This window comes from Lissotriton helveticus, chromosome 2_1 (genome assembly GCF_964261635.1).
Source record: "Lissotriton helveticus chromosome 2_1, aLisHel1.1, whole genome shotgun sequence".
Lineage (NCBI taxonomy): Eukaryota > Metazoa > Chordata > Amphibia > Caudata > Salamandridae > Lissotriton > Lissotriton helveticus.
This window is the reverse complement of record NC_136059.1, coordinates 1,691,704,883-1,691,725,832: the sequence shown is the minus strand read 5'-3', so window position 1 is coordinate 1,691,725,832 and position 20,950 is coordinate 1,691,704,883. Positions and strand designations below refer to the sequence as shown.

The following is a 20,950-nucleotide window of genomic DNA, read 5'->3' as shown; positions in this document are numbered from 1 at the left end:
TAATTCCAGAATTTTTAGGCATTTCATCATACTTTTCTGTTGCGTCACGTTGAGAAGAAGTCTGATTTGGGACTCTATTAATCTGAACCGGGACTTTTGACGTTACATTAATCTGTTCTGGGGGTCTTCTTGAATTTCTGTCCTGATCTGTATTTACAACATCAATTTTACACTGATCAATATTTTCTACTCTGACAGGTTTATTATTTATTTTCGCTAATCTGGGAATCATTAATTTGCTCTCACATTTAGCAACAACTTTTTTCATTTTCCGATACCAAGAAATCATCTTCTTTTTCTTTAGATAATTTTTATCCATGTTTTTAAATACTTACCTTTAATTAAACTTAATCAACAGATTTTCTCTCTTTGCTGTGTATTTACTTTAAATTGGGCAGTTGCAAATAAAACCAATTAAAAGCACCAATGAAAGTAATCTAATCAATAAATCAAAAATAAGGACGGAACTGGGTATTTTTAAAATAATTCTTCTGCATGCGCGACTACTTTAAACACAGGTAACCTCCCTAATATATTCTGCCTAATTTAGTAATGGATAGCTCCTACTCTGTTGCTAATAAATTATATACAGTCTTGTGGGATATAATAATCACACTAGTAATACAGCAGCCAGCAAAAGGCTCAGTATTTTTTATTCATTTAATTATGCTGCATGATTCTCCATTTTCCCTTTTTCAACCAGCTTTTTAAACCAATAATTTAATTTTTGACTTAGAAATCACGAATCTCTAATTGTATTTATGATAAAATGTTTGTTGACTACTATAACACACATCAACCCAATGCTGTGGTCCCTATTCTAATAGAAGCTATTGTTATTGCCACTATTGTTACTGCTGTGGCTGTATTTGCAGTTGCAGCACGTGAGTTTGCTAATACTATACTACTAACAGTTAATATTACAGCATGTCTGCTGTGGTGACTGCTATTTAACAGCTAGTCCCACCTCCTCAATATCGAGATTAGTTTTAAAACAAAGCTCCAGGCACTAGTGCTAGTAAAATCAAAGCCTAAACAGTTTCTAAAAGAAACTCTGGGCACTAGCGCTAAGGAAATAATGAGTATTAGTCAATTTCAGCACAATAAATGTTTGGGCCAATCAGCGCCGCTGCTACAACTCTTAGCCAATCATAGTGTTTCGCATCAGCCAATCACAGTCCTGCTTTTGTGACACTCAGCCAACCTTTTACTGTGACATGCACCACCACCGCTGTAGTCTTCCTCCCCTTCGTGCAAACATCAGCCTTGACAAACTCCCTCTTCAATAGCGCGGCGAGTAATGGTTTTCACTTCAATTGTATTCACCACACAATAGCATCGCCCATCAGCCAGTCACTGCACTATCGGTGATGTTCCAGCCGATTACACAACGCGGCCTCGCTGTGATTCGCCGGACCTCCCAGCCAATCAGAGCTCTCCCTTCAATGCCTCCTCCAATCACATCACTGCTTGGCCTATATTGCCTTACAGTCTTTCCCTCTCCCCTCGTGCTTTAAACAATACACAATAGCGCGATAAAGAGGGAACTGAAACGGGGACTTATCTCTATATTTGAGTGTTTTCTGTAAACTTGGGGACACTTGTTAAATATTAATAAAATTTTCGGCAGGCAACCACTCTAAACACTGAAGCGCTGTCAGCGAATCACAGCGCAGCTCTGCTTTTACACTCCAACTCTTTAACCAATCAGGGCGCGGCCCTGCTATGACGCTGCGATTACCTTGACCACTGAGAGCGCGGCGGCTGTGACGTAGACAGCCGCTGCAGCTGACAGCTCTCCCCTTGCGCTCTAAATTCTCTCTTCTTATTTGCAAAATAGCGTACAATGCTTGTTACACTTATTAGCTGTTACACGCTTCAAATTTATACAATAGTGCATTTAGCCAGAAAAGAAACCAAATTGGGTATCTTTGTGATTTATGCAAACTACTCGGTAGCTCAAGCTAATCACACCATAACTTTGCTGTGACGCTCCGAACGCCCCAGCCAATCAGAGCGCGGCAATATTATGACGCGCAGGGAGCTTTAACCAATCAGAGCGCGGCGGCTCTCACACACACAGCCGCTGCGGCTCCAGCTCTCTCTCAGCGCTTCTACTCCTTAGACAGCCCCTCCCTTACAAAGAGAGCCCAACACACGACGCACAACGCTCGTCGGCCGCCACCACACAGAAATAAAACTTTAATTCGGGAAAACTCATTTATTGAAAGCTGTCACGGCAAGCAGTGTCCACGCGCATCAGCCCCGACCACCCCAAAATCTCCTGAAATGAATTTTGTCAATCACAGCGCCCCTAGCAACGCCTTAGCCAATCACAGCGCAATTTTCCATTATGACACGACGGACATTTCCACCAATCAGAACGCGGCGGTTCTGAAGCACACAGCTTCTGCGGCTTTTAGTTCTTCGCGTTCTGCCTCTCTTTGTGTAAATTGAGCTAAAATTTTAATACAATGTCAAGGAATTTAAAGCGGGGACAATTTAAAATGTAAATTAATCATTTTGACATATTTTTGTAGCGCGTATCAGTCAATTTCTGCGCAACTATTCTAAATTAATGAAACCACTTCAGCGAATCATAGCGTTTGCTTTACTATGACGCTCCGGACGCCTCACCCAATCAGAGCGCGGCTGCTCTGACGCATACAGCTGCTGCAGCTTCAGGCTCTCCCCACACACTCTCGCTCTCTAAAACAGCCCCTCCTTCACAATTTTCGATCGGCACACTTTTTAATCGATTTAAATAGTGTTCAATACTTTCAAATGTATTTAAATGGCGCAGAACACTTTACAATGGTTTAAAATAGCGCGGAATGTTTTAAAACAGCGCGTATTTTTCTTCAAAAGCTCCAAAACGTTTTAAATTTACTTTTGGTACAATTTAGTAATTACATAAAACGAACTCATCTGCCTGCTTCTCTAAAAAGGATAGTTTTACACATTCGTTCAAGTATTCTCAGCTTGGAATAGACGGCGCTATTCTCATAGAATGATTTCAATCGTCAGTAGAACAATTCTTACCCTACCCTTCTAACAGGTAATAATCAAAAGAGTTTCAGTTGAATGCAGGTACATTTAACAATTCAAATTCAACTCAATTGACATTACAGAGCATTCACACACTTTCAAACAGGAAAACCCTAAAACATACATACATGAAAACTTCGGTATGGACTCTAACCAACCGTAGTAATCCAGAATCGCCAGTAAGAAAACAACGCTTATTTTCTTCTTCAGGACTCTCACCTTAGGAGAGAAAACAACGCATATTTTCGTCCTTAGGACTCTAACCTAATTTTGGAAGAGGAATTTTTCTTCCTCAGGACTCTAACCTTTGGAATGAAAAATAAACACTTACCCTTCACTCAAGTTTAGATATATTCTATTACTCTTTTCACAGTGAGTTTTAGAACGGGCTCATTGTCCCTATACTCATGCTGCTCAAATTTCTTAGACAATCCTCACTATGCATACATTCACACCTATCCCTAACATGTGTTGCACGGCGACAACACGATGATATGCGGCGATATCACCTTCTGAAGCAGAACAAATGTACTTGTGTAACCTGCTAACATATCAGCGTCCTGATCACAGCGTTACACAAACCTAGCCATGGCTAATCTGGGAATTTTCACACTGCTGGAAAAATCCCTTACATTAAACAAACTGACAAAATCACTAATTCAACATATGTTAAACATTTATCCTATGAATATACCAACATATATGTGTCATGCATGTAACATGTATGTCAAAAACAACATATAACCATCCTCTGCTACCAGGGAATTGATCCAGCGCTCTCACCAAAATTATGCATAAATGACTACCTACTACCACTAAATTTACCATACAACACTAGGCCCATATCAACAACAGAGCGACTGAATCATGAGGCGATAAGATCTATATATGTTGTTTTAAACTACCCACAATAAACAAGACCAGCTTGTCATTTAGAAAGTTTATTAAACATATCTAGAAAAACTCAGGTTTTGGAATTTTATTAAACAAGCATTAGAAAAAGTCATAAAGAGAGTTTTATTCAGAATTAATAAAGAGAGAAAAAATCAAGAAATATTATTCATTAGCAGAAATAAGTAAAATTAAGCATTTCCAAACCCTAACTATCTCACTGTCTCTACCCTCATCACCTAGAAATAAAGTATTTAATAAAAAGCTCTTTTCCTTACATATGTTGTCCATCAGCATAGCACGTCCCTCAGGAATCTCGAGCGTAAGCCAAATGACTGTTGTCTGAGCCCATTCTTATACCCTAAAACTATGCTGAGCTAACTATTTTTCACATTCCATCAGACGAATTCTAGCTCTCCATTGGCTGAGCCACCTCATGCCACAGTAAATTGTGACATTTCCTTTCCACATGTCCGGGCTTATTCACTAGTTCATTGTTCATGCAGAAGTCTTGGCAACACTTCCTCAGGCTGCTACATTTTGTAGCGAAAGAAGTTCAAGCAATGCAAAATCTATCACGTCTCTTCCTTCCAACCTTGAGCCTGTCCGCTCTGAGCTCCCGTGGCACGTTAGCAAATTTCTCCACAGAGTCACTTTTAGCAGTTCTTTCCAAAACCTTTCAAAATAAAAGCTCATAGGCTTTTCATCCTTTTCAGAATTATTTTCTCTTGTGGTAGTTTCATCAATAGGCCTCTTTTCAAAAAGCGTCATTTTTCTGCGCCACCTTTGCTTGCGTCAAATTTTAGAAGTGACTATTTTTCTGCAGCCTTCTCTAAGCTTCATTTGTAAAACTATTATATAAACAAACACAAAAGAGAAATTAATGAAAGAAATACAGTTTGTTCTGTTGCCACCCACCATTGCTAATAATTAACCCATTAATCTAAATTACCAAGCAGAAGCAAACAAATAAAGCAGCATTTATATCTACCATTCTTCATTTAATCCAGCAGGATTCTTTATGCACCTGTAAAGAATAGAGTAACACCACATAGACAAAATGCAAAATAAGCACATGCCACTTTTAAAAACAGCCGTAATTAGTTATGACATGACAATAGACAGATTTAATTTATTAATTTTCACAAACAGAAAGATGCAACAATAATGCACGTTTATGAGCACACATGTTAATATCCCGCGTGTACTTTAATGTAATGCAACTTTAATCTAGGTTGAATTAATACACACACAGCACAAAATGTTAGCATGATTATTTTATTATGGAAGTGTGACTTCACGAGTTGAAATAAAATTATTTCTAAATCTCGCTCCATCACCATCATCTATGTCCTCATGATATGTTAGTTCTATCTCTGTGCCCTCCTTGCTGGCAAGATTGTGCAGCATGGCGCAGGTCGCAATAATCTTGCGACAGATAATTGGCGTGTATTGCCGTGCACCTCCACTCTTATAGAGGCACCTAAATCTACTTTTCAGCAGTCAAAAAGTGCGTTCCACCACGCAACGTGTTGTTCTGTGTGCCACGTTGTAACGCCTTTTGCTCCTGGTGGATGGGTTCAGGTAGGGGGTGAGCACAAATGAACGCAGGGCATATGCACTGTCACCTGTTTGGAAAATAAAATTATGATTACTCACATACTCATGATTGCTCCTTCTGCATGACTATCAGGGTGTCTCACACATACTTACCTAGCAGGTATCCATCACCAAAATCACCAGCCACAAGGCGTCTGTATATCCCACTGTTCTGGAATATGTAGGAGTCGCGGGTACTCCCAGGAAATTTGGCTACAATGTCCGTAATGATGTTGCCAGCGTTGCAGATCACCTGCACATTGATTGAATGTGTGGACTTCCGGTTTCTATATATGTGTTCAGTTGCTGCAGGTGGGATGTGTTAGGGGTGTTACAGGTCGTCTTAATTAGATTCTGACCCAGTGTAAATATTGAGAATCAAAAGGTTTTATTTTGCTTTGTGTTTTCATTTAAAATATTATTTTAATGATAAGTTTAATTAAAATTCTGTTTAGGAAAGAAGTTGGTAGCAATTGCCTTTAGCAATGCTTGTTGGTTATTTTGTGCAGTTACATAGATTGTGCGCTCTGAGAGACAGGCTCGGGGCTCCCTCGCGCTAGGTGCTATTAAGTAAGAGCCTCGCGCAGGTCTCGTGGCTGAAGCTATAAATACTAGCTTCAGCCAACTGTCAAATGCTTTGTCTCTCGTTGTTTCCTGCGAGAGCTTCTGTCCCCGTTTAGAAACTTCCCTGGCCTTGTGGTCGTCTCTTCCCTTGCTTCCAGTGAAATCTTTCAGTTCCTTTTAGGAAAGAACAGTCGGCGGGATCCTGAAACCCTCGCCTGCTATTTTAACTGAATTTGCTGCCTGCGCGACGGCGTGGCAGAGCTCCGGTATTTCGGTTGACAGCCGGGAGGTTTGTTAACCCGCTTTCCTTTGCCGGTCGGCTGTTCGAGTCTCCTGTCAGCCTGACAGCGAGTAGTCGGCTGAAATCCAGGAAGAAGGGCAGTAAGATTTAATTTAATTTCTAAGAGGCCACGAGCAATTTTAGCCTATAAGTACGTGGCAAAGTGTAATTTTAAGACAATCCTCTGCTCTAGACGTTTTAAAAGGTTTGGCACGTCGAGTAGAGCTGAACTAAATTAAACCTTGACAAAGACTAATGACTCTGCGCAGAGAGCAGGAATTACTTACATAAAGTGAAACGCTAGTTACACGGAGTGTTTTTCAGCAAGAACATAAAGAGATTGTTGTCTGCCTTTGAACTGAGACAAACTGTGATTAGATTTAATCACGCAAAAGGCGGATTGCAGAGTAAACAAGCCTTGGTTAAGGCAAATGTGTTAAATAGGCAAATTAGCAGACAAATAGGACAAATGTGTACAAATGGTGATATGTAAATAAAATTACTGATGTATTTTTAAAAGGTTCACATATTTACAAGTTGGGCTCAAATTAACAAGCCTTGGTAAAGACAAATATATAACATGGTCAAACGGAACTAATGTGTACAGTCGTGAAATGTAGACCTTATTGCAGAGGTATATATATATATATATATATATAAAGGGTTCGCATATTTACAAGTAGGATCTGGAATAATTATCTAAGATAGTAGAGAGAGTTAGATAGGCTGTATTTCTCTATTTCTCTGTCTTCCTACTACAGAACCTCGCATCGAAAGAAATAACTAAAGACTCAGGTATGATCCTGCATGAAGCTTTCGAGTTCAGTTAAAACTAACCCAACTAATCTATCAGCCTGTCTTGTTAGTTAAAGTATTAAGTGATTCTGACATGTTATGTTTATTTGAAGGTGTCAAGATTCTGAGTCAGTGCTAAAACTTCAGTAAAAGTGCGAACAAGGGTCAGACGGATTAATGGTCAGTAAGCATTATGTTAGTTGAATATAGAAACTAGTTAAGAAGTTGTCAACTGAGTAATAGCTGTTAAAATTGCACCATAGCGTAACGCGAAGACAGCGCAGAACATCTTTGAGAGAAGATTCTCGGCCTGGAGCACTTTCTTGAGAGAGACTCAACTGAAGACTTAACATTGTATAATTTGTTGTGAGTCTCTCTGTCCACTTCCCCTTTCCCTGAGGGAGAAGTCAATCCAGTCAGTGTCTAAGTCCTGATTGGGTTGGTAGATCCTTGAGGGAGTTGGGAGTTTGCAGCTCGAGAGGAAACGTCAGAAGAGTCTCACAGGGCTCCTCAACAGTAGACAAAGCCTCTCTTCCCTACTTTAAAATCGTTTCCTTTCGAGTCTGCAAACTCACCCTCATGGATGTTTCACAGTTATCACAGTTAGTCCAGAAGATGACAGTGGAGATGGAAAATCTACGTTTAGAGAATCAATCGCTTCGTCAGGAACTAGATGAGACTAGGGTTGGATTCTCGTCTTGGAGGGATTCTTCTAAGGAGAAGAAACCGGTTTTAGCTCCAGCTAGATTTGGTGTTGATGTTAATCAGCCTCATACCTCAGAAGTTCAGTCAGAAAAACAACCAGTTCAAGTTACTGTTGTTACTCCTACCTCTGTCCCTTTGGCTAATCCTGAAAGGTTTACTGGTGATAATAGCAGATTTGCGACATTTTTTAGTCAATGTCAATTGCACTTCATGTGTAAACCTCAAATTTTTTCTTCTGATTCTGCTAAGGTGGCATTTATAATTTCTTATCTGGGAGGGGTGGCTGCTAATTGGGCCATGCCTTTAGTAGATAATAATGACCCTTTGCTTCACAATTTGCAGAATTTTAAATTGGCCATGTCCAGTCTATTCGCCAAACATACCTTAATTCAATCTTCTGACAATGAGTTATTGAGTCTTCGTCAAGGGACCAAGGACCTGGTATCCTATGTAACTACCTTTAATAGACTTTTGTCTGAAACTCATTGGCCAGAGGAGAAGAGGATTTCTTTATTTTATAGAGGTCTAAAAGATGATTTAAAAGATTCCATTGCACACATAGTGAATTTACCTGATGGGTTTAAGGAATTTCAGGATCTAGTGATTAGACTTGATCACAGATTGGGGGAACGTAGGAATGAAAAAACTAGGAGTGAGTTTAGAAGTCCTCTAGTTAAAGTTGAGAAAAAAGAGTCAGAAGCTAAGAATGTTTTTGTTGAACCTGTTTTTTCGGGTGGTTTCAAAGGGCCTTTAACTCCTGAAGAAAAAGAACGGAGGCGTAAGGGCAATTTATGTTTATATTGTGGCAAACCTGGGCATTTTGCCAAGGATTGTTCTGTGAAACCCGCCAAAAAGAAAGTTTTAGCTGTTGAAACTTTTCCCATTAAACCGTCGGAAAACTGAAGTTCTCGAGGAAAGCAGAGATCGTTTCCTCGAGCAAAATTTCTGCTAAGATCTCCAAATTTGTCACTAATGTAACTACACATATTCCCAAACATTTTACTATTCGGATGGTCTTTATCTTAACCACTCTTCAAAGACATAGCATTCCTGTACTTTTGGATTCTGGGGCTACTGGGAATTTTTTCGATATTGGGTTTGCCCATAAATTGAATCTGAAATTTGTTTCTAAGGAGGAGCCTGAGTCTGTGAGAGCAGTTGATGGTTCTGTTTTATCTTCTGGTATGATTCAATTTAACACCGAACCATTAACTTTGGTAGCAGATAATGGGCATACGGAGAAAGTGGTTTTTGATCTTATTGATGCTCCAAGTTTTGGCGTCATCTTAGGCATTCCTTGGTTGGAATTACATAATCCCAATATTGATTGGATCAAAAGGACTGTTACCTTAGAGTCTTCCTTTTGTAAGTTACATTGTTATCAAGAGACCAAGGATCCAGTGATGCCCCTTTTTTGTGCTGCTTTAACTACTGAAGATAATAAAATTCCTGTAGAGTATAGGAATTTTTCTAAGGTTTTTGATCCTGTTGAAGCAACCAAATTACCACCGCACAGAATTTTTGATTGCAGAATTGATTTAGTTCCGGGTGCTATTCTGCCATGTAGTAGAATTTACGCCTTAACTGAACCTGAAAATGTTTATTTAAGGAGCTATTTGGATGAGCTTTTGGAATTAGGTTTTATTCGACATTCTACTTCTCCTGTTTCGTCTCCTCTTTTCTTCGTTGCGAAGAAGTCTGGTGATTTGAGGGCTTGTATTGATTACAGAGCGGTAAATAAGGCAACCATTAAGAATAGGTATCCATTGCCTTTGATTCCTGTGCTTCTTAATCAAATTAAAGGATCTAGTGTCTACACCAAGCTGGATCTTAGAGGAGCATATCATTTGATTAGAGTCAAAGAAGGCGATGAGTGGAAGACCGCTTTTCGCACGAAATTTGGTCTTTTTGAGTATACGGTTATGCCTTTTGGTCTTTGCAACGCTCCAGCGGCTTTTCAATATTTTATTAATGAGGTCCTGCATGATTTATTGGATGTCTGTTGTATTGTTTATATAGATGACATCTTAATTTATTCTAAAAGTATGGAAGAGCATGTACAGCATGTTCAGTTGGTATTACAGAGATTGAGAGATCATTCTCTGTATGCTAAATTGGAAAAATGTGTTTTCCATGCTTCTCAAGTTGAATTTCTTGGCTATTGTTTGTCACCAGAGGGAATTCATATGGATCCTAAGAAGGTTGAGGCAATTTTATCTTGGCCAATTCCTGCTTCAATAAAAGACACGCAGAGAATTTTAGGATTTGCTAATTTTTATAGGCGTTTCATTTCTAAATTTTCTGAAATTGTTACTCCTATTACCCAGTTATTGAAAAAAGGGAAAGTCTTCTCTTGGACTGAGGAGGCTGACCAGGCATTTTCTTTGTTGAAGAAGGCTTTTACCTCGGCTCCCATTTTGGTTCATCCTGATCCTAATAGGCCTTTCTTTGTGGAAGCAGATGCTTCACAGACTGCTATTGGTGGTGTGTTGCTTCAAAAGGATGCAAATACTGGTCATCTTCATCCTATAGCCTTTTTCTCTAGGAAGTTACTTTTGGCTGAGCAAAATTATACAATTGCAGAACGAGAATTGTTAGCTATTAAAGATGTGTTTCAAGAATGGAGGCATCATCTTTTGGGGGCTAAACACACTATTACTGTTTATTCTGACCATAAAAATTTGCTATTTTATTCCACTGTTAAGGCGTTTACTTCTAGACAAATGAGGTGGTTACAATTTTTTAGCGAATTTGATTTTTTGATTATGTATCGACCAGGGAAGAAGCAGCTGTTATCTGATACACTTTCACGTCTAGTTTGTGAAAAGGATTTAAATTCTATGAAGGATCCTCCCAGCATTTTGCCTTTAGAAAAAATTGCTGCTGAAATCCATTCAGAAAGTTTCTTGGATTCAGTAAAAAAAGAATTAAAGAATTTTGAGGTTCATGAATGGTTATTAAAAAAAGGTAATTCCATTAGAGATGGGTTTTTCTATCACAATGATAAATTGTTTATTCCCACAAGAGATTTACAGGATAAGGTCATGCAATGGAATCATGATTTGGCGATTGCTGCACATCCTGGTATTAACAAAACCTTGGATTTGTGTCAACGTCATTTTTGGTGGGAAAGAATGATTTCTATTATTCAGCAATTCGTGAAAGCCTGTCCAGTTTGTTCTCGTCAAAAGGCTTTACATGAGGTTCCAATGGGTTTACTTCGTCCTATGACTATTCCTCCTCACCCTTGGCATACAATCAGTTTAGATTTTATTACTGATCTCCCTAAGTCTAATGGTTTTACTACAGTCCTTGTGGTGGTGGATCTGTTATCCAAAATGGGACATTTTATTCCATTACATAAGATTCCCTCGACAACTGAATTTAGTGCTGTATTTTTATCTAATATTGTGAAACTTCATGGTCTGCCCTCAAAGATTATTTCGGATAGGGGTCCTCAGTTCATTTCTAAATTCTGGTCACAACTTAGCAAACTTTTGGGAATTGAGTTGGCTCTGTCTTCTTCTTTTCACCCACAGACGGATGGTCAGACGGAGAGATTGAATCAGCATGTTGAACAGGGTTTAAGATGTTTGTTAACTACCTCCTCTCACCCTTGGGATGAAATGTTACCGTGGGCTGAATTTTCCTATAATAACACCACTCATTCAGCTTTGGGTTGTTCTCCTTTTTATTTTCTCACTGGTCAACATCCAAGATCTATTCCTATACTTTTACCTGATGAACAATTGTCTATGCCAGCAGTTACTGATAGGTTGACTCATCTGTTGGATATTCAAGATAAGGCTAGAAAACAATGGGTCAAAAGTAAGGTATCTATGAAAAAGACTGCTGATTCTCATCGTAAAGTTGCTCCTTTGTATAAGGAAGGTCAGTTGGTATGGTTATCCACTAGAAACATTCAGAAGGAAGGTCCCAGGAAGTTGAAGCCTAGATATATTGGGCCTTTTGAAGTTAAGAAGGTTTTGAACCCTGTATCTGTAAAATTAGTTTTACCTGAGGAATATGCTATTCATCCTGTTTTTCATGTTTCTCTGTTGAAACCTTTTGAACCTTCTACTCGTGCTGATAACCCACCACCGCCGGTAATTGTCGGTGACCATGTTGAATACGAGGTTAAATCCATTTTAGATTCCAAAAGGATTCGGGGTGCCTTGTTTTATTTAGTTGATTGGAAGGGTTATGATCCTTCTGAGCGATCTTGGGAACCTGAGAAAAATGTTCATGCTCCTAGACTTGTTAGATCTTTTCATGCTCTGTATCCTGATAAACCTAGACCTGTAAGACGACCTTTGGGGGGAGGAACTGTTAGGGGTGTTACAGGTCGTCTTAATTAGATTCTGACGCAGTGTAAATATTGAGAATCAAAAGGTTTTATTTTGCTTTGTGTTTTCATTTAAAATATTATTTTAATGATAAGTTTAATTAAAATTCTGTTTAGGAAAGAAGTTGGTAGCAATTGCCTTTAGCAATGCTTGTTGGTTATTTTGTGCAGTTACATAGATTGTGCGCTCTGAGAGACAGGCTCGGGGCTCCCTCGCGCTAGGTGTTATTAAGTAAGAGCCGCGCGCAGGTCTCGTGGCTGAAGCTATAAATACTAGCTTCAGCCAACTGTCAAATGCTTTGTCTCTCGTTGTTTCCTGCGAGAGCTTCTGTCCCCGTTTAGAAACTTCCCTGGCCTTGTGGTCGTCTCTTCCCTTGCTTCCAGTGAAATCTTTCAGTTCCTTTTAGGAAAGAACATTCGGCGGAATCCTAAAACCCTCGCCTGCTATTTTAACTGAATTTGCTGCCTGCGCGACGGCGTGGCAGAGCTCCGGTATTTCGGTTGACAGCCGGGAGGTTTGTTAACCCGCTTTCCTTTGCCGGTCGGCTGTTCGAGTCTCCTGTCAGCCTGACAGCGAGTAGTCGGCTGAAATCCAGGAAGAAGGGCAGTAAGATTTAATTTAATTTCTAAGAGGCCACGAGCAATTTTAGCCTATAAGTACGTGGCAAAGTGTAATTTTAAGACAATCCTCTGCTCTAGACGTTTTAAAAGGTTTGGCACGTCGAGTAGAGCTGAACTAAATTAAACCTTGACAAAGACTAATGACTCTGCGCAGAGAGCAGGAATTACTTACATAAAGTGAAACGCTAGTTACACGGAGTGTTTTTCAGCAAGAACATAAAGAGATTGTTGTCTGCCTTTGAACTGAGACAAACTGTGATTAGATTTAATCACGCAAAAGGCGGATTGCAGAGTAAACAAGCCTTGGTTAAGGCAAATGTGTTAAATAGGCAAATTAGCAGACAAATAGGACAAATGTGTACAAATGGTGATATGTAAATAAAATTACTGATGTATTTTTAAAAGGTTCACATATTTACAAGTTGGGCTCAAATTAACAAGCCTTGGTAAAGACAAATATATAACATGGTCAAACGGAACTAATGTGTACAGTCGTGAAATGTAGACCTTATTGCAGAGGTATATATATATATATATATATATAAAGGGTTCGCATATTTACAAGTAGGATCTGGAATAATTATCTAAGATAGTAGAGAGAGTTAGATAGGCTGTATTTCTCTATTTCTCTGTCTTCCTACTACAGAACCTCGCATCGAAAGAAATAACTAAAGACTCAGGTATGATCCTGCATGAAGCTTTCGAGTTCAGTTAAAACTAACCCAACTAATCTATCAGCCTGTCTTGTTAGTTAAAGTATTAAGTGATTCTGACATGTTATGTTTATTTGAAGGTGTCAAGATTCTGAGTCAGTGCTAAAACTTCAGTAAAAGTGCGAACAAGGGTCAGACGGATTAATGGTCAGTAAGCATTATGTTAGTTGAATATAGAAACTAGTTAAGAAGTTGTCAACTGAGTAATAGCTGTTAAAATTGCACCATAGCGTAACGCGAAGACAGCGCAGAACATCTTTGAGAGAAGATTCTCGGCCTGGAGCACTTTCTTGAGAGAGACTCAACTGAAGACTTAACATTGTATAATTTGTTGTGAGTCTCTCTGTCCACTTCCCCTTTCCCTGAGGGAGAAGTCAATCCAGTCAGTGTCTAAGTCCTGATTGGGTTGGTAGATCCTTGAGGGAGTTGGGAGTTTGCAGCTCGAGAGGAAACGTCAGAAGAGTCTCACAGGGCTCCTCAACAGGATGTGCGTCCCATCGATACAGCCTATGATGTGCGGGAACTGTGCAAGTTGATAGAAATCGGTTTTAGTCTTTGCTAGTTCTGCAGGTGTGTCAGGGAACTCAATGTAGTGTTCCATCCTCTGCATCATGGCGTCAAGAAATTTTCTGAAAAACTGTGACAGGCAGCTCTGGGACACCCCACCTACTGTAGCTATCACGTGCTGGTAGCTCCCAGAAGCAAGAAGGTGTAGACAGGACAACACCTATCAGTTGGAAGAGGGTGATCCTCTGCCTATACACCTGCTCCTCCCTTAGCCAGACCCTCTCTCCTGCTGCCTGTATCCGTAGTCGCCTTGCAATAATGTAGAAAGCCGCCATTGTGGTTGCACTGTTGCATTTTGGGGCCTTCTTACATATCCTGTTCCTGGTTTCCACCTGCTTCCAATCCATGGTAAATACAGACTCTTAAATACCGAATTTCATGGTATTCGGTATTTTTGGGATTTGCTACATCTCAACAAGCCATTTTTACCATTTCTTATTTACCGACTCGGTAAATAAGAATTCGGTATTTCCCGAATTGGAAAATTACCATTTCTTAATTACCGAATCGTAAATATGAATTCGGTATATTCCGAATCGTGTAATACCGATTCGGTATTTTACCGACTGGTATTTACCGATTCGGTAAGTTTTTAGTTATATACATCTTGATGCTCTTATACCGGTCGGTAAAGGCCGAAATTACCGATTTTTGTCCGTTACCGACCGGTATTTGGCTACCTACATCGGGCCCTTAATCTTTTAGAAATTAACCACTGCCTAGGACAAGAACCTCAGTCTTTACAGTGGTCATTTTAAGATCATTGCTATCCATCCATTTGGCCACTCCTGAAATGTATCCAAATAAGAAAGAACTGTTCTTATCTTTACACTTCTCAAGGTTGATAACCAGCTGGGAGTCATACGCATTAATCATAATAAAATGGCCAAATGAGCAGATTAGCTGTCCCATCGGGGGTCACATAGATGTTAAAACGAGTGGGACTCAATTAAGAGTCCAGAGGCACCCTGTAGGAAACTGGGAATATCTTAAACGTGGATGTTTGAATATCGACCACCTGAGAATACCAGAGGTAAGTATGCTAGTTTCATGCTTCTCCACTGATCCCTATCTCAAGGATCCTGTTGAAAAAGATCTTATAGGAAATGGTATTGAAGGTAGTGGACAGATCAAAGAGAATCAGCCCTGCACTATTGTCTTAATCAAGCACCTAATGAAGTTCGCCCACAGCCAAAAAGGTGCCAGGTCAGTGATGTGTAAAATTCTGAAACCCAATTGAAATGCGTCCACCACAGAGTGGGCTGAGAGGCAAGGTGTCAGAATGTTGGTAACATGTTTTTTCAAGATCGTAATAGGTACTGAAAATAACGAAATTGGCCTTAAATTGGAGGTGACAGCAGGGTCTACAACTGTCTTTTTAATGACTGGGGGAACTACATCATGTTTCTGACTGACTGGAACTACAGCAGACTCAAGAACCGAGATGCATAGGAGTGTGAAGGCAGGGACAACAGAGCCAGTGCCTGGTTGCAGCAGGAGAGCTGCACAGGGCTTGCATGGCGATCCTAATTTGATGGAAAGTGAAAGGGAACGAAGAAGAGATGGGGAAAGGGGATCTAAGAAATACAACCCGGGACCGGATGAGAGGAACCAGATCAGAGGTTAGTTAACACTAATAATAATGTGTTTTAAAACATGGATACACGACTGCAGAAATATGAATACCTCTATCTAGCTATTTCTGAATAGGCCTTATGCAATACTGTTGTGCTTTAAAATGATTGAGCTAGAACAGACTCACCTTGCTTACAGCTATTGTTGACTGCTTTCTCTTGCTGCTTCAAGAAAAACCTCGTGCGGTCAAAATGAATGTGGGCAAACTTCCAGTCCGCTAGTAAGCTTATGCCCAAAGACAATAGCTTGTTCATTACAGGGGTGGCAGCTGCTTCAAGGAGGCGGTATGCCTGGCACTGGCTGTCTGAACCAATGAAAAAAACATGCAGAAATAAAGACCATATGTGTTAACCACTAGTAGCTCTAATGTTGTTTTCAAGATATTACTATATAAATCATTTCTGTTACATCAAATCTTTTGACAAGTAGGAAAATGATAATCATGTTGGAATACGTGTTTCACATTCCATTTTTTCAGAATCCTCTGTCATTGTCATAGTACAACGTTTTGAATATGGGCTCATAAACAGAGCCAAAAATTACTTACAAATGGAAGTAGCTGTTTTAAATGATTCATTTCTTGAAAGAGCACGTCCTCTTGTCTTGGAAATTCTTAGAATCAATACACATACTTCATTTTGTCATTTTTACTTACATGAAAAACAATTTGGCGTACATAGTTTTATGTTTTTCCATGACGAGTGTCTACTTCATTGCAATCTGTCAATTTTGTCCCATTCATTGTTGTTTAATTGAACAAAATACGGTGCCATAATGTAATAATTTCTGCTATGCTATATGAAATAAGGAATAGTTTCTTACCTGTAACTCCAGATCTCTTGAAGGGGTATTTCCATGATAAGTCATAAGCATGTGAATAGTCCCGCCCACATGTGGAGACCCCGGAACACTTCCTTAGATAAATCTTCTTAAGTTGTCATCTTTCGCCTTTCTTCGGGAAGGCCTGTGTAGACACTTAAGAGATAGAAAGACAATAATGCAGCCTAATTAACTAGGCTACACTGGCCATTACTTAATTCTGAAGTGAAAAAAGGTAGTTAGTACTTCTAAAATATTTCAATTTATGGAGTTTAATACATATAGAAAACTCCCCTTCACAAAATTAATTTTTTCATGATAGAGATAAAAAGGTTGGACAGAGAAGCCCCTCATAGGCTGCCATTATATGTCTGAAAATGGATACGGAGTAAAGCCGCAGTAGCAACTTTTCCTCTGGTAGAGTGAGCCCTAGGCTTACTATCAAGGGTCTTGTTGGCTTTCTGGTAACAAAGTTGAATACAAGACACAATCCATCGAAAGATGGATTGTTTGGAGGTAGCTAGACCTGTACGGATAGAGCCGTAGTTCACAAATAACTGATCTGATCATCTAATATCCTTAGTTTTGTCCAAATAAAACTTCAAAACCCTCCTAACATCTAGGGAATGAAGCATCCTCTCAGCAGGAGAAGAGGGACGCTGAATAAAGGTAGGTAGTGAAATAGTTTGATTTACGTGGATATCCGAAAGAACTTTAGGGAGTGAATTTCGGATGTGTCCTCATCACCACCTTAGAGGAATGGAACACTGTGTACGGTTCTTGACAACATAGAGCTTGGAGTTCGCTAACCCTGCGGGAAGAAGTTATGGCTACCAGGAAAGCTGCCTTCCAAGACAGATGCTGCAGAGAAGCCCTATGAAGAGGTTCAAAAGGCTCCCGCATCAGTCGAGAAAGAACCACAATAAGCTCCAAATGAGGAGACGGATGACTGAAGGGAGGTAAAACTTTCCTCAAACCTTCCAGAAAATCCATAATGACAGGGATATGGAAAAAGGAAGTTTGTGAAGGGCAGTTCCTATAAGAAGGAAGGGAATTTGAAGGCCCGGTTGTGCCAAATGTAGCAAATATGGGAGTATCACATCTTCCTGGCAGGAAGTAGGATCAGCATTCTTTGAAACGCACCAGATGCAGAAACTTTTCCATTTATACGCATAGGAAGTGCATGTGGATGGTCTTTCCGCTATGGTCATGCAGTCCTGAGGCAAATTCAAATGTCCATATTGTACTACCTCAGGAGCCATGCCACCAAATTCAATGATGAGAGATTGGAGCGCACCATCTGTCTGCCGAACTTTGAGAGAAGGTCCGGCTGACATGGAAGCCGGAGATGCGGCAGTAGAGACCTGTGGAGAAGGTCCCTGAACCACCACTGAGGCGGCCACTCAGGGGCAATGAGTATCATCTTGGCCGATGACTGCAAAAGATTGAATGATGCCTGCTGGGATCAAGGATATCGGAGTAAAAGGCGTAGAGAATTCTGCCTGACCAATTTATCCACAGAGCATTCCCCAGAGTTCCCGGTTGGTAGAACCTAGAGGCGAAGTTTCGGCATTTGTTGACTTCTGCGGTGGCAAAGAAATCAACCTCTGGAGCGCCCCATCTTCTGAAGATATCTCGCACCACATTGTCGGTTAAGACAAATTTGTGGTTTTCCTGAATGAGTCTGCTTAGAGCGTCTGCCTGAGCATTTTGAACACCTGGGAGGTGAGTTGCTGTGATGTTCAGGTTTCTGGCCAAGTGCCATCTCCAGATAATCTGGGCTTCCTGAGACAACGGTCGTGATCTCTAGCCCCCCTGCTTGTTGAGGTAGAACATTGTTGTCATATTGTCCGTCTGGACAAGCAGGGTACTGGAGTGGAGCGATGGTTGAAAAGCTTTCAGAGCCAAATGGACTGCTCATAGCTCCAGCAGATTGATGTGGTATGTGGATCCCTTCGTCACTTGCCCTGTATCTGAAGGTGGTCTGTATGTGCACCCCAGCTGAGGAGAGACGCATCTGTTACTACGATTTGTTTTGGTATCTCCTTGTGGAATGGGATCCCTCACAGGAGATTGCGGGGAGAACACCACCATCAGAGGAACTGAAGGGCATGCTGTGACAGACGGATCCTGTCTTCCCAATCCCCTATGCTCTGTTCCCATTGATCCTCCAAGCATTCCTGCAAGGGTCTCATGTTTAGTCGTGCATTGGGAGTGAGAAAGATACTGGATGCCATGGCGCCCAGAAGGGAGGAGACCTTCCTCACTGTTGGAGTGGACATGTTCATGAGAGCTTGAGCCTTCCGAAGGATCGATAAGCGTCTCACCTCCGAAGGATACACGTTTGCAGTGCGAGTATCTATATTTGCTACCAGATATTGAAGACACTGTACAAGTGTCGAGACGGACTTCGTGTGGTTGATGTGAAGACCCAAACAAAGGAGAAGATTGGAGGTCCAATTGAAATGCATCGAGCTCCCTGAGACGTTGATGCTTTGATCAGCCAGTTGTCTAGGTAGGGGTAGACGAACACCTTGTGCTTTCTCAGATGTCCAGCCACTACTGCCATGCATTTTGAGAATGTCCTGGGGACTGACTTCAGGCCGAGTGGAAGCACATAGTATTGATAATGGTTGTTTCCCACTGTGAATCTCAGGAACTTGCAATGCTTCTTTACTATGGGGACGTGAAAGGATGCGTCTTGCAGATCATTCGCTCATAACCAATCCCCCTGATGGATTTGGGAGTAGATTTGATGCAATGCTAACATTTGGAATTTCTCCCTCCGAACCCACTTATTTGGGTGCCGTAAATCGAGAATGGGTCTGAACACATTTTTGGCTTTTTTTTGGGCCAGAAAGAACCTGGAATAAAGCCCTGTTTCTCGCTGTACGGGAGGAACAGGTTCTATTGCCCTTTTTAGTAAGAGAATGTTGGCCTCCAATTGCAACTGACGTAGTCGGTACCTTGAGTTTGTTGGACGGACCAATGGAGTTGGGCTGATGAAACGTAGCGAGTGTCCATTGCGAACAATATTCAGCACCCAATTTTGTCCTGAGTTATTTTTTGCCACTCTGCAAGGAAATTTTGAATGCTTCCCTCCACCGGAGTGGGTAACAGTAGAGGGGGAAGAAAAGTTTCAGGGCTTAGACCCAGCAGGTGCCTTATTCCCTTGTGCAGGTTGCTAGCCTCCTCATCCCCTAGGTTGATGTTTTCCAAACGGTTGGAATGACCGCTGATAAGATTGTTGCTGATTTGTCTGATGGCCCTGGTATCTCTGGATCCTCTGTGAAGAGTAACGTCTTTGGAAAGTTTGGCTTTTCAAGACCTACTGCCATCAAGGTCACCATTTCCGCCTTCATGCGAGCCATCTCCTCGTCCACATGAGAGCCAAAGAGGGTAGTGCCAGAAAAGGTTAAATTCATAATCATCTGTTGAGCCTCAGGATTAAGAGAGATGAGGTGCAGCCAGGAGTGTCTCCGGAGAGAAACTCCATGACAATAGCCATGTGCTGACAGGAGTGATGTGTCCGCCGCTGCACTTATTATTTGGCTGGACACCATAAGTCCTTCATTCAATATCTCTGTAAAGTCCTCCCTCTTATCCCTTGACAGGAGGTCCGCAAACTGTTGAGGGATTCCCAAAGGGAATGGTCGTACCTGCCCAGCAGGGCTGTAGCACTAGCAGCCTTCATTGCAATTGATGCCGTGTTACATACTTTCCTCCCCACCAAGTCAACTTTACGGCTTTCCTTATCAGGCGGTACGGCTGACGTCAGAGCCATAGTATGTTGCTTCTTAGCTGCCACAAAAATAACAGAGTCTGGCATGTGATCCGTCCGAAGGAATGTGGGATCTTGCTCATGCGGGCGGTATTTTTACTGCAGCCTGGAAGGAGAGGATTTGATGGAAGAAGGTGTTAAAAACAATTCCATCACCGGTTCCTATGAGCCTGGCACCAGAGGGAGCAAGGGACGCAAAGCTTGTCTTTGTTGGAGAGTTTCGAAGATGACTGAAGTTGATGGCACAGGGAAGGACAATGGAATATTTAGTTTGGACGCTCCTCATAATAGAACCTCTTGGAAGGTGGTAATGTTATCAATCGGAGCCACCCTTTGAGGAGGAGAGCCCGAAAGTGTGGGCGAATATCTCCCAGTACTTGTGGAGGATGTGTCTCTGGTGCGCCGGGAGCGAGACCTCTCATAACGATGTCGGTGATGAGAGCGTGTAGACGAACGTCGTGGCTGCGAGATTGATCCCTCGCATGAGACCTAGACCTCCGTCTTCTTGGCGATGCAGGATTCTTAGTCCGAGGAGCAGCAGGCCCGGAAGGAGGAGGCGGTGGTGGTGGTGGAGGAAGCGTTGGAGG

General features: G+C 41.1%; 1 protein-coding gene across 1 annotated transcript in view; it reads right to left on the bottom strand.

The window, feature by feature from the left end:
- Positions 1-20,950, bottom strand: part of SHOC1 (shortage in chiasmata 1) — a 1,878,679-nt gene that overhangs the window by 1,027,855 nt on the left and 829,874 nt on the right. The window contains exon 15 of the mRNA XM_078676649.1: positions 15,891-16,067. Within this exon, the coding sequence (XP_078532775.1) occupies positions 15,891-16,067 (177 nt within the window). The remainder of the gene's footprint in view (positions 1-15,890; positions 16,068-20,950) is intronic.